Here is a 15,347-nt window from a genome sequence, read left to right as displayed (position 1 = left end):
GTTACCTTGTCCGTTTCAATTTCACAGAGTACATCATCTTCAGACACACTGTCACCAACAGCTAAAAATTAAAAAAAATATGCAGAAGTTTCACTACACTAAAGATTGAAATATATTTTCTTAATGATATATAGATATATCACTAAGAAGATGAATGAATCACAACCAAAGTAGCAGGCAGGCTTCAAAAGCAGTTTTAGCACAATGGAATACTTCCAGGTTGCTCAGCAAGTATATTATGGCTCAATGTATGATTTTTATACGGCATTTAATTCAGTAGCAATGCAAGCCATAACTGCATTACATAACCAGAGTGTAACACAGTCTAAAACTTGCTACACTCTATATACGAACAAACAAGCAAAATCTGTGTCAACAAAAAGGAGAGGTAAATATATAAAAAGATGTATGACAAGGCGACATGATATCATTCATACTCTTCTCGGCCTGCCTCAAGTAGGTATTTAAATAGCTATAATGGAAAGAAGAGAGCGAATGAATAAATGGCACCTATCTAAACCATCTGAGATTTACAAGTGATACAATTTTCTTCTCACAAGAACCTAAAGAACAACAAAGACAGATACAGGAACTGCAAATGGCTGCTGAACCCTATGGTCTACGGATGAACCTTAAAAAAGCCAGATCATGTTCAACAAGTTTGCAAAGGAAAGAAAGATTTTTGTCTCTGAAGAACTCTAACAGGAGATTAATATATATATATATCTTCGCCAACTAATGTCAACTGAAGGTGACACAATCAAAGAAGTTGAACTAAGCTTGGATGGCAGGCATTCATGAAACTTAACCACATTTTCAAGAACAAACTCCCCCTTTGCCTTAAAAATAAAGATTTCTATCAATGCATCCTGTTGGTCCTTACCTATGGAAGCAAAACTTAGTCATTAACTGTTCAATCATTACAGAAGCTGCAGATAGCATAAAGAAATATAAAACCATGTACGCTTTGAGTTACCAGACAGGACAGGAAGACTTGTAAATGGATCAGAAAATGTGCATGATTACATCAGATTTAAAGAATTAAAATAGCAGTGGGCAGGCTATGTAGCAAGAACTGATGGCAGATGGATTACAATAGCACTTGAATGGATACTACTAGATGTTAAATGCCCAAGAAAAAGACCAAAAGGCTCGTTGGATTGATGTTATTAAAAAGTACATTGGTCCAAACTGGCAGAAAATTGCACACGACGGTATTAGTTGGATACTTATTGAAGAGGCCTTCTTCCTGCACTGGATTAATAATGACTGAAATGATGATAGTAGACAGATGTTCCTAAATAGAGAATCTATCCTACTGGAAAAAATCCCAAAGAAGTATGCAATTAAATTCATTTTTTTCCATCTATTGGAAACCAATATCACTCAGTATAAAAGTTCCTAGCAAAATGAATTCTATATCAGAGATAAAATTAAAAAAAATTAAAATTATGTTAAGTAAGACATACCACATCATTGAAGATATTACACAATTCTTGTATCCTTCATCACTAAATAAATTTTTGTAGAAAAACTCTTCATTTTAATTACTAAATGTGTTATTAAACAGGGATGTGTAGTTTCATTGTCTTTAACTAAACTCAAATGCCTTTAAATTCTATGCATATAAATATTTCCTTAAATCCTTTCCCCACTATCTGGGGCAACATTTTCTCACTAACACATTTTGTAAGCATGTCTGCCTTCATATCCATATATGCATTTCTTACCAAAACCCCTTGTTCATTGGTATAAATGCTCTAAAATTAAAATAAGCAGAGCTACTAATAAAAAGATACCAATCTTCAGAATCTTGTTACATATCTTAAAACTCATAGCGTAAATGACCAATTAATTTCTACTCAGATATATATGTTATAAATGTTAACCCAAATAATGATTTATGTAAAAGTTAAATGATAATATTAAAAATCTTCTTAACCTTATTAAATTAGCAAGAGAAAATTATGAATTTAAAATGTAAGCTGTATAACTATAAGGGATATTATGAGGTACTGCTATCTGGGATATTAAATTTTAATTCAAAAAATTTTCAAAAATTTTATTGCATCACTAATTTTGATTTTGATGATATCTGGTATATCACCATCTGGTATTGTCACCACCTTGTAGTGACAAAAAATATTTTTTTATTTAAAAAAATTGGTCTTGAGTAAAAAGAGCTTTTTGGAAAGAGTAAAGATGGAACTTCATCTTAGTGTATTCAAAATTCAATTTGTTACATAACCAAACCTTGTAATGTTTACTGAAGTTGAAAATGAAATGTGCATTTTTGAAATTACTACTCAAGTTCTTCCATTTCAAGAGTACTTATATAAACTTACAGAAAATTTAAATAATCTAAAAAGGCATCATTTTGTTGCAAGGAAACAAGCTAATTTCCCCAACATTAAAAAGGAAAACTTGTTGAAGGGTGAATGTATTGTAATGGGAGACTTTCTCTCAAAATTTTACGTTTGTGATACAGGATGAAGTCCAGTCATATCACTGGTCAAAAACTTAAGCTGCAATAAGTCCATTTCTCATATATTTTAAAAAAGAAGAAAAATTACAAAGCCAAAGCTACTGTGTGATTACTGAGTACTTAAAGCAAAATACTACATTGTTCTTCTGCTTCCAAAAGGAAGTTACAAAGTAAAAACACTGTTACAACAATTAAGTTAAACAATTTTTTTTTATTTTTTGATGGTTCCTCTGCTCAGTATAAAAAACAAAAAAAATTCATAAATTTTGAAAAAGGACCATGTGATGGTAATTGTGGAACTGTAAAAAGGACTGTGACTAAAGCAAGCCTTCAAGGAAAGTCAACAATCAAATTGTTACACCTTCTGAAATGTACAGTTATTGTGAAGACAATATTAAAAATATAAAATTTATTTTCTGCTCTAATAAAGATGTTCAAGAAGTCATCATATCACTGATCAAAAACTTACGCCTCATAGCGAGAGCAGAATACCTCGTAATTATCAGGTTTTAATTTCAAGCCTATTATTATCACACCCACTACTTATAATGTCAAACAAGGTAACAGATTCTATTCTGAAAAAAGCAATTAGGTAGAAAAAATTCATATAGATAGGTATATTAATGCTTCTAGTATAAATAATAATTTGAAAAAGAATCAAGAGTGAATCTATTAAAGCCGCTCAATGGAATTAAAAATTTCCTCAAATAGTATGTAAGATTTTTCAAAAAATTTTTTTTTGCCCCAACAAAATTCAAAACACTCAATTAACACCTCCCTTTGCGATGGGCACAAAAATATTACAACTTTGGCCACAAAATTTTTGTCACATTAAGATGACGATGATGAAGATTTTATCAGAAATCTTCATTTTGCCAAAAATATTTGGAATAACTGATGACATATACTTCAACCAAATACAAACAAAATTACCAGTATTAATCAAATGAAAATCCTATAAAATAGTTTCTCCATATCTAAAATATAACAGCTGGGTAATGTTGTCTGCAGGCATAATGGTGTTGTCTTACAATGGTAGATGACTCTACCAATGTAAGATTACAATGGTAGAGTCAATTTCCTTAGACATGATACAAAAATAAAATTCACACATTTCTTACAGCTTAAATAAAAAGTTTTTTCATAAAAACTAATATCAACTAGATGGTCTACTCAGACTTCAAAAGAAAACACTATAAATAGATTTAGATAACTTTTTTTTTTTAACAGCGGTGACATTCATAATCACCTCAGCAGTGGAAAGATCTGTGTCATTTTATAACATAATTTTTCTTTGAAAATACTACAAAGTAGGTTTTATTCAAACCATCTGTAAAATGTTATTAGTTTTTTAAAATATCCAGATCTAAAGTATACCATGTGCACATTCTTACTAATTTTATTCCATAAATGGAAAAATTCCTTTAACTCTGCTTCACTTTGCTTCTTCCTTGACTTGAGAATTATCCCATTATCTTTTCAGTTATATTTCATTAGTTTTTCTCCTATCTCATATTGAATTTGTAAATTCTACCATTTTTTTCTTCAAGTTGTATTCTCTATACAAAAATTTCTTTTTCAATTGCTACAGTTCTTTTTTTTTCTATTATTTATGAAAAAATGCAGATTATAGTTCCCCCATAATTTTATATAATCTTCCTTCTCTCAATTTCTACACACTAGCTTTCCTGGCCCTTAATTATAATTTGATTTTAAAAATTAAATTCTATAAAATGTATATTCTTCTAAGTAGAAATACCAACGTTAAAAAAAAAAAACTAATACACCAAAATTACTTATAGAGAAAGAAATGTTAATATAATATTCAAGTCTGCAATAGAATTATAATCAGATATATACTACAGTAATAAAATAAACATCTTGAAAAAAAAACTTACCTTTCTCCCACCTCACATCACCTTCACTGACAGATTCAGCGAATGGGGGTACTTTTACGACTCTATCCTCACCTAAAAAAAATTACTAATATAAAAACTGAAGCACAAACAGTTATACTGTAAAAAATAAATTAAATGGTTCAAATTTAAAAGCTTTTTATACCTTAAAGCAATGATAATATTCTTCACCCACCAATGCTGTAATTAATAATAATTTACTTCCACTTCACAATATTTTTTCGCCGGATTACTGGTATCCCATTAACATAACCTCTATTTTAATAAACAGGAGGAGAATCAGAAATCAAAATTTCATTTATTGCTATGCAAGTGTTATACAATAAGACTCTAAATGACTTCATTGGAATCAAAATTTATCAACAGAAAAAAATTATAAGCCTAAAATTTCATCTAAAATAATTCATAATTACCTAATGGTATTTCGCAATCAACAATTATTATGAATATCATATATATCAGCAGAGGACAAGAAATAAAAGTTTGAATAATATCATATGCAGATGTTAAATTTTTATGTTTTAAAAAGTAAAAGGATGGAAATGTAAATAAAACAACTTGTACAGTACAAGTTACAATTTATTTGAAGAAATAGAATAGAAATTGTAAAAGATTTATAAAAAGTAGTCTGTTATGGTTAGTTTCCCCAATAATTCAATTTTATCAACAGTGAACTTTATGAAGTTCACACTTCATAAATTAATTTTTTTTTTTTTACCTCTGGGACCACTGTTAGGTATTGCTTCAGAGGTGAGATGAATGATTTGTAGCATGTGAAAATGCTATGCCTGACTGGGATTTGAACCCAAGACCTCCGGATGAAGGTCGAGTAGATATGTAGTGTAAGTGAGAACATGTCAGATCTGTAACCCTGCACACATTTCATGAATTACATTAAAATCAAAATCTCACAGCCTGTGATAAATGCCTCGTACAACTTTTGGCAACTGAATTAACTTAGTTATTGTACTTATAAATAAATAAACTATTACTACTGCAGATACAAACAGTTGAATTAGATTATGAATTAATACTTACATAGAATTGCTGTAGACCTGAAATGTCGTTTGTCACCTAACTGCCAGTCACGATGAATATTTGAACAAAATCTAAACAAACAAATCACTTTTATGATATATCAGAATGTAGCTGAACATAACGTATTAAACATGAATATGTCATGAAGTTTTTCACTGTTAACCTTCAGTTGGCGAGGTGATGTTCCACCGTCACATACAGTGAGGTGACTGTCATTTTGAAACCCTTTAATTTTTTGTTACTTTTTACATTATTTTTAAGTAAATTATTAATTTTAGTTATTGTTAAGTGAATAGAGGTTTTTAAAATATCTTTAATACTTTAAACCACTTTTTAATACAGAAAAAACACTTTAATACAGAAAAACACTTTAAAATAGAAAAATAATTTATTCCACATTCCAATTTCACTTTCATTTTGACTCTTTACGCCTGTTATCAGTTCGTAATATATTTTGTGTAGCAACTCTGACATTTCTTCTTGGTTCTACATTAGACCATCTAAAGTTAAATTTAGTTAGATAAACATTCTCATCTACTTCCCCAGGTTTATTAAGCCCTACATTTTCAGCACCTTCTGAAACATTGACCTCAGAATCTGTCATATTCGCTGACAATGCAGTCATTTCGATCAACATTCCTATAATATCCTACAGCAACCACCTCTTGATTTCAATCTCTAGCCCATTCTTTATTACCATTTGCACCTTGTTCTCTATTTTGACCTGTAATTGGTTCATTAATATCTGAATCCTCGCTTTTCCATCCATCCAATTCATGAAGAATTGCTTCATCAAAATTCTGATCATTCACATTCATTTTTACACTGGAAAAGATTAATACGATTTACTACAAATTGAAGCAACTAGATGCAAACAAATTAATATTTAAGCAAAAATTCGCATTACTTGATCATTTTATGAAAGGAAATTGTACTTACATAAATGGTGAGCAAACATCAGTTTAACATAGGACACTTGATTGAGAATAAACAGGCACTATAAATATTTTCAGTGCACAGCAATCTAACTATAACTAAAACCAGCTACAGCAAAGCACATTTCATTATGTGATCAAGGGTGGGGGATAATCACATAGTGACCAGACGCGCACTGTAATTTTGATGTTACCTCACCAGCTGAAGGTTAATAAATAGTCTAGAACTGGAGTCTACAACTTTCTGAATTACAGAGCTTACTGAAACTACAATACTTTCCCATCAAATTTCTTTATAAGACAAAAAAGAGTTGCAATAAAATCAATATATATAATTTTTAATTTTCTCAGTTTAAATATAATAGACTGTCAAAAAATCTTAAAATAAAATATTATCAAAGTAGTCAAATTATGCAAAACTACATTTAGTAAAAAAAAAAAAAAAAATTGGTCCATTTCAGTTCATTTCATTTTTCTCTCTTACTAATATTTAAATTGACTTTTGAGAGTTCTGATTACACTGATAAATATAATTTTTGTTTGCTAACATGCAAAACATGATTTTAATCTGTTTTTTGATGCTAAAAACGAATATGAACTCAGAATCTTTCTATCATTTTAAATTTTAATTAAAGGATTATTTAATTTTTCAACATATAGTTAGCATTTTAAAGCTCCTAAATTGTATTTTTTTAGGTCATTTTTTATTGTTTAACTTTGTTAACATAATCTGCAAGCTAGCTATAAACAAACATTATTACACAAAGAATTAAATCATATCATAGTCACATATTATGACATCGTATCTAATACTGAAGAACAAGCCTCATGGACAAGATTAATCATGTCTGTAAAGGTCAAAACATGTAGCTCAAAACACAGCTGTGTTGTTTGTATTAAGCATTGGATTTAGGAATGAATTAATTTTGTTCAGTCTTAATGCAGTCTTAAGTTTGTTAACAGTGCAGTGTCATAATACCCTGAAATTATATAAATGATGTGGAAGGCTTTTGTTTGTATGTGGTGAATTTACCGTAAAATTAAATAGATAAAACATTACACCTTTAATTAAACAAGCATATCAATTGTACTTTCAGTGTAAAATTGGTGATCAGCATAAGACGTGAGCTCCTCATATAGTATGTACTAGCTGTTCTATATATTTAAGAGGATGGCTGAAAGGAACACAGAAGGCTTTGCCATTTGGTGTTCCTATTGGTTTGGCATGAACCAAAAGATCATGTAACCCACTGTCTGGAATTTCTAAAAAATCTAAACATACTGTAAAATATCCTTCATTGCAATCTGCAATCAGGCCTGTACCTCACAGTGAAATTATTCCAGTTCCTGAGACACCTGTGAATGTATGTTTCGAAAGCAGCGATGAAGAATCAGGCAGTATTGCAGAAGACAACAATGATTTTGATTTTAAATTATTTTCCAATAAGCCAGATCTTATTCGAAGATCTGGTGAATTAAATGACTTGGATAGGGATTTGAATGTATCAAAAAATCAAGCTGAACTGTTAGGATCAAGATCACAAAATTGGAATTTATTTCAAAAAAGTGCTTTCGAAGTCGACAAAAAGAACTTTCTCAGTACTTTATTGATGAAAATAATTTGGTTTATTGCACAGATATTGATGAGCTTATGTTGGACTTAGGACAAGTTCATAAACCTGAGGACTGGCACCTTTTCATACAATCGTCCAAGTATAGTTTAAAAGTGGTTCTACTACACAACGGTAACAAATATCCTTCGATATCAATCGCTTATGATATTAATTTGAAAGAGACATGCAATGTGTTGAAAGACGTTCTTGAAAAAATAAATTATAAAAAACATATGTGATGATTTGAAAGTTACAACTATTTTGTTAGACATGCAGTTAGGCTATACAAAATACATGTTTTCTTTGCGAATGGGATAGCTGAGCTAGGGATAAACATTATGTTTCCAGGGTGGAAAAAACTAGACAACTTAACTCCAAATGGGAAAAATATTATTCATGAGCCCTTAGTTGAACCCAAAAAAATATTCTTACCTACTCTCTATATCAAGCTAGGATTAATGAAAAATTTTGTAAAAGCAATGAAGAATAGGAGTTTTGTACATCAGGCAAAAATTTCCAAATGTAAGTGAAGGGAAAACTAAAGAAGGAATATTTGTTGGTCCTCAAATAAGAGAGACGGTCAAAGATGATGTATTTAACTCAATGTTAAATAATGTAGAAAGTGCAGCTTGGGCTTCATTTAAAGACGTTAAAAATTTTCTCGGCAAACAAAAATCCGACCATTACCACAATACTGTTAATCAACTTCTTACTTCATACAGAGCTATGGAATGTAATATGCCTTTGAAAATACATTTCCTACACTCACATCTGGTTTTTTCCCAGACAACCTCGGAGACATAAGTGACGAATACAGTGAACGTTTCCACCAAGACAATTCAGTGTTGGAAAGCTGACATAAAGGGAAATGAGTACTAACATGCTAGCCGATTACTGCTGGATATTAATTCGGGATGTGCCTGAGGCTATTTATAAAAGAAAAGCATCAGCAAAATCATGGCATCACAAACAACATTCAATGATCTGTTTTTTGCTTTCTGATGGTGAAAAACAGCTAAAATATTTTCTTGAATGATTTTACAGTATGATGAAAGTTGTATGAACCGTAGAAATTTTTATAAGTGGGTAGAACAGTTCAAAAACAGTTGAACCTCAGTGACAGATGATCAATGACTTGGCCGGCCAGTCGAAGTACCAACTCCTTCACTTGAAACCTGCACTGATGACATTAATCGTGAAGACGGACATATTACAGTTGAACATATAGCAAAAACAGTTGCAGTAAGTGTTGGCACAGTTCATAACATTACCAGTAACAAGCTAAAGTACAGAAAAATAAGTGCAAGGTGGATCCCAAAAGAGTTAATGTAACAACACAAGGAAACAAGATTCTAAATATGGACAAGTCTGCACAACTTGAAAGAATGCTATGAAAGGGAAAGTGACCCTTTTCTAAACAAGATTTTAACTTGTGATGAAATTTGGGTTCACCATTTTGAACCAGAGTCCAAAAGACAAAGTAAGGAATGGAAGCACACCAGCTCACCTGTCCAAAAGAAATTCAGAAAGCAAGCATCAGCAGGAAAAGCCATGTTGACTGTCTTTTGGGATGACCAAGGTGTCGTCTTTTGTGATTGTTTGGAAAATCAGTGTACAATAAACAGTGTCAACTACTCAGACATGCTGATGAAATAGTAAAGCCAGCAATGAGAGAAAAACATTGCAGATCTCAAAGAAAAAGCATGATATTGTTACAAGACAATGCTCGCCCTCATACCGCCCAACTGACATAAGAAACTATTGAAAAAATGGGTTGGGAGATATTATCACATCCTACCTATAGTCCAGATTTGGCCCTTTCGGATTTTCATTTGTTTGGTCCACTCAAAGAGGCATTACTTGGGAAAAAGTTCAGCACGAAGAGGTCAAAGAATTTGTGGGAAAGTGGCTCAAACAAGGCAAAGACTTCTTTGCATCAGGTGTAAAAAAACTAGTTCATCGTTGGGACAAGTGTATTAATATTGGTGGGGATTATGTTAAGAAGTAGTAAGTGTCATTTTGTAAAAATAGTGTTTTCTACATTAATTTGTCTCCTTTTAATTAATGAATGTCCCTCATATAAAAATAAAAATATTTCTAATAAGAAAACCTTCTCATATTTTTATGAAAATTAAAATATATCCATTAAACATATTTATAACAGACTGACCCTATCAATCTAAATATTAACTGCCATTCAGCAGAAGAAATCGCTGTTCTGTAACTAAGTAAACAAATAAAATACAAGAAATTAACTTAATTTTTTTAGAAAATTTTGCATTATCACCTGATACTTCAAGGTCAAGTAAACCATAGCAACATACTGATGAGATATACCATAGTTTGAGAATAGCAAAAAGAACCAAAATTAATGTGACTAACGTATACAAAGTACACGCACAAGAAATGTATTTTTCATATTTATTCTTTTTAGGTAAGAAGTATACTCTGCAGATATGACAGTTACAGTTTATTTCACAAAAGAAATATTAAGTGAATTTTTACAAGTAACATTTACCAGTGTGTAACGTAAGGAGGCAAATTATTTTTAACATAAAAAGCTGTCCAACATTTTTTTAAATTCTTTAATAGTTCATTAAATGAATGAAATATGTAATTTAATTTTAACAATAATTGCTGAAAAACAAATAATGTCCAATACAAGTCATTAGTTATGGTAATACATAGTATAAATACTCATATACATTGAATACCACTACAGCACTGATAGTATGCTAGCTAATAAAAAACTTATATAAAATTTGATATCAATAAATTTTTCTCCTCTGAGGTAGTATAGAAGTACTTATAAAAGAAGCTAAATTCTTTTTTTTTTTAGCTGTTTTCACATTCAAATTTTTGTGTACTGAAATTGAATATTAATTTATATAAAACAGTTTGTCCCCTTAATTTTTATAAACAATTTTTTTCATATATAATCAATCAGGAAAGAACTGACAATATCAAAAAGTCTATTTTCCCTAAGTGTAGTCAATCAACAGATAAAAAATGAGCATGCCCACAACTTTAATTTTAAACTATAAAATTCAATGCAGAATTTTGTAATGATCATGATATATGATATTTACTATATTTAAAAACCATTCTAGATTACTAGCAAAGTGTGAGTGAGAATGCAGATGTTAGTTAACAGGATTTTACTACTTTATCACAGAGCATCAAAAATGAATTCATAAACAAAATAAAAAAATTATTATTTGTTTTTAATTTATATCCTTAGAACATAAGAATATTTGGGATCAAATCTTTTTCAATTTCAGGAGTAGTAATACTATTAAATGAAATTTGCAAACTAGAATTATTTTAAATTAAACCAATATTATTGGTTTAATACTGTGATAGTATTGGTATAATACTGTATGCCACAATATATCACAAATACTTTCAGTGAACAAAGACCAAAAATAAATCTTACTGCTTGTCGGTAGTAGAAAGTGGTCTTCGAAGCAAACATACCGAAGCCCTTCCTGTAAATCAAACAAATCATCCATCAATTAATTAGATATTCAAATGAAAACAAAATAAATACAATTTATCCATGAAAACATAGTTCATATTTTTATTTCATCCAAAAAAACAAGTTTATTTCTAAATAAATACATGGATTATAAATCTGACTACATACGAGTAGATTTATAATAAACAGATTGCATTTTACAATTTTTACTTTTATCTTGGCATCAATGTTCTAGGGCTATGCTGCAAGAAGGAGGGTATGGTAATCAGTCAAAAAATGCAGTATTGGTTTTATTCATTTCTTGATTTTTCATGACCCAGGGATCCAAAAAAAGAATTACAGGACAATAAATTTTTGTATTTATGTGTGCTGGCATGTTTGAAACTTAATAACTTTTAACTGGATAAACCGATTTTGATGGAATTTGGCATAAAAACTCATGTACATAAGGCAATTTGTGGGTAAAGGTTTGGGGTCAATATCTCCAAGCCTGGATTAAATGTTTTTTTTTTTTTAGGTTAATTTCGCAAACATAACCCCACTTTATATGGCTGCATATTTTGAAATTATATTTATAATGGGTATAATAGAATGTTCACTCAAAACATCTGTTCTAGAAATTATTAACCAACCCTTCCCATACACTGATTACTGTTCCATACAATTTCCCAAGCTTGACTATGAAAAAGGATTTCCCTTGCTTAAGTTTTACCTAAAACATTCCATAAATTTGCAGAAAATAAATAGATATATATAACAAAATAGATAAAATACATAAAAATAAATTACAATATCCAGGATTACCCAATTAAATCAAATGAAACAGTAATTAAGTAATCTGGATTATGTCATAGTTCACCAATGATTATGTCCATAATCATATCCATGATTATGTCATGGATTACCTCACCCACTCCCAAGTGATGAGGTGTACAATCAGTGATTTCAGTTATCAAGGGCAGAAGTATTCTTTAAATTCTTTAAACTCATAAATTACAGATAGTGGCACAAGGAAGCAAAAGAATTATTAATAATTGCAATATTACATTTGACACAACAGATTGGGGTATTCAATTTTAATTCATCAAATTTTATTGCATCACTAATTTTGATTTTGATGATATCTGGTATATGGTGGGTTAACTACCCACTTTGTAGTGACAAAAAATATTATTTTTAAAAAAAATGTTCCGAGTAAAAAGAGCTTTTTGGAAAGAGTAAAGATGGAACTTCATCTTAGTGTACTCAAAATTCATTTTGTTACATAACCAAATCTTGTAATGTTTATTGAAGTTACATTTACAAATTGTTGTTTTTTCAAATTTTAAGCCCAAAATAAATAATGATGGGCTTAGTGTAACAGACCTGTTTTTTTACCTTTTAACTCTTAGGTACTAGTAGTACCAAATTATAAGATTTTGAAAATGTCTCATTTTTCGGGCCTAAAAACCACATGTGGGACAGGTGGAAAAAATCTGAAATGTTTACAGCAGTAAGTACTTTTTATGTACTTTAAAATCATGTAAAATTTATTTCTTTACTCAAAGGGACTGATGAGTAATGAAGCCATCAAAACCAGTAACAACACAGTTACTTTTAAGCATGAACAGTATCCAAAAAATTCAAAGCATGTATTTTTTCACATAATAATGTAGGCCTACCATACAAAATATTCTGATAAGTCTATAATGAGATAGCTTATATTCTAGATAGTTTGTTACTTAAAATATGACTCATACACGTTAACTCATGTCTAAACACAAACATGAATAGACATGCATGGACATGAATGTTTGTGTAATCCTGAATGTAAACACTGTAGAAGGCTCAGTTACTGTTTTGATTTTAATGTGATATGTTGCATTGTTGCTACTATTGGGTAGTGTACAATTGTTTTATAAAGTAATTTTATTAGCAGTGAACTTATCTCTTATGCGACAGCATTTATTTTTACTTTTATTAATTAGAGAAATTTTTATTTCAGTTTTAGAGAAACTGGGATAAGAAGGTGCAGTGCAATTGGTAGTTTTATAATTTATACTAACTGTATTGTTATTACAAGAACCCTTGCATTTTATAAAAACGGATTATGGAGTGTTCAATTGGCATTGACAATGAAACAGTATGTTAAAAATTTACTTACAATAGATTTTCAGCAATGCACGATATTTTAGAGTTTACTGAACAGCAAATAACATTGATATCTTTGTGGTGTACTGAAACAAGAAATATCTGTACTTTCCATAAAGCTGAATATTTAGATAAATATTTTCACATTGTTGGGAAAAATTGCTCTGACCCATTTAGCTGTCACTCTAAACCGGATTAGAAATCTCTTTGACACTTTCAACAAGCAATTAATTTAATTAATTAAAAATTAATCCCCCACAGAGCACTTTGTACAAAATGCTTTAACAAAATACAAAAACCACAAGATGATACAGAAAGAAAACCGGAATGTCAAGATATATTTGAGCCTCAATGTGTTGTAGTGAAGTTGGAGAGTAAACCTTGTTCAGTACTTGGCATTTCCCCCATTAAGTTTCAAAAATTATCGAGCAGCGCATAAAACCAATTTTAAAAAAATAAACAAAAATAACAGAATCAGTTATCAGTAAATTAAACGATTCCTTTGTTTTAAATATTTCTACAGAAGAAACCAGTTTATTACCACAAAATTATGCTGATTTAGGTACGGAATTTGAAGAATTTATCATTAAAATAAAGAACAAAATGAAAACAGTTACATCAACCCAGGAAAAAATTAATATTTAAGTTTATTACCAAGCAGTTGGAGCATTCAAAAAATTCAAAATGATTTTAGTGTTAGTCAGTATTTAGCCACAAATTGGCAAAAAAAAACCAGTTATGTAATTTATGAAAATGTCATTAAATGTGGCCAAGATTTTTACCAGAATGATGAGCACAGCCATATGATGTTGGGAAGAAAATTAATATTAAAAAAAGGCTTATCTTATGTAACTTAAAAGAACTAACTGTACACAGCCTTCAAAAGAAAAACATAATTTAAAAGTTAGTTTTTCAAAATTTGCTGATTTAAGACCTAAATCGTGTTCTGGCTGGTGTGTCAGGTACTCAATCTGTTTGTATGTGTGTCACCCACCAAAATGTAAAATTTATGTTATCTGAACTAAAAATGAAATTTGATTATAAAATTATCCTTTCAACAGTGGTATGTAATATAGAAAATGAAATGTGCATGCTGTCACAATGTACAAAATGTCCAGGCACTAATGAAGTGCTCAGATTACTGCAAAGAGAGCTGGGATGATTTTGATTCTGAAATTTATCTTCAAACAGTGGGTTTCTGTTGAGCATTGAACTAACTACTGAAATTCTTCTGTTTCAAGAGAACTTGGAGAATAAACTTACAGAAAATTTAAATAATCTAAAAAGATATCATTTTGTTGGAAAGAAAAAACCAATTTCCTCGACATTAAAAAGGAAACTTATTGGAGGATGAATGTATTGTAATGGGAGACTTCTCCCAAAATTTTCCTTTTGTGATTTTTTTCTTTTGTGTAGTATTGTGGTTCACAATATTACAAGTATTATGTTACAAGTTAAACAATTTTTTTTATTTTTCTGATTGCTTCTCAGCCCAGTATAAAAACAAAAAAATGCATAAATTTGTACTACCATCAGGATTTTTAAATCACAGCTGAATGGCATTTTTTGCCTCATGCCATGGAAAAGGACCATGTGATGGTATTCCAACAAGTCAGAAATGGATTTTGGAAGCCTGGGTGACCTTTGAATTAAAAACATTTATATTAGTATAGGTACACAAGAACATTAGTGTTTCTGATCGCTTTAAAGGTTTACCAAAACCAAAATGTAAAATTTATGTTTACTGCGTAT

At 30.1% G+C, this 15,347-nt stretch overlaps 1 protein-coding gene across 1 annotated transcript in view; it reads right to left on the bottom strand.

The window, feature by feature from the left end:
- Nucleotides 1–15,347, bottom strand: part of LOC142325124 (dihydrolipoyllysine-residue succinyltransferase component of 2-oxoglutarate dehydrogenase complex, mitochondrial) — a 56,151-nt gene that overhangs the window by 24,646 nt on the left and 16,158 nt on the right. The window contains exons 3-6 of the mRNA XM_075366484.1: nt 11,424–11,475; nt 5,440–5,510; nt 4,384–4,455; nt 6–61 (exon numbers count right to left, since the gene is read on the bottom strand). Of these exons, the coding sequence (XP_075222599.1) occupies nt 6–61; nt 4,384–4,455; nt 5,440–5,510; nt 11,424–11,475 (251 nt within the window). The remainder of the gene's footprint in view (nt 1–5; nt 62–4,383; nt 4,456–5,439; nt 5,511–11,423; nt 11,476–15,347) is intronic.

The sequence above is a fragment of the Lycorma delicatula genome, chromosome 5 (assembly GCF_047948215.1).
Source record: "Lycorma delicatula isolate Av1 chromosome 5, ASM4794821v1, whole genome shotgun sequence".
NCBI lineage: Eukaryota > Metazoa > Arthropoda > Insecta > Hemiptera > Fulgoridae > Lycorma > Lycorma delicatula.
The sequence above is the reverse complement of the archived record's forward strand: the minus strand, read 5'-3'. Positions and strand labels throughout refer to the sequence as shown.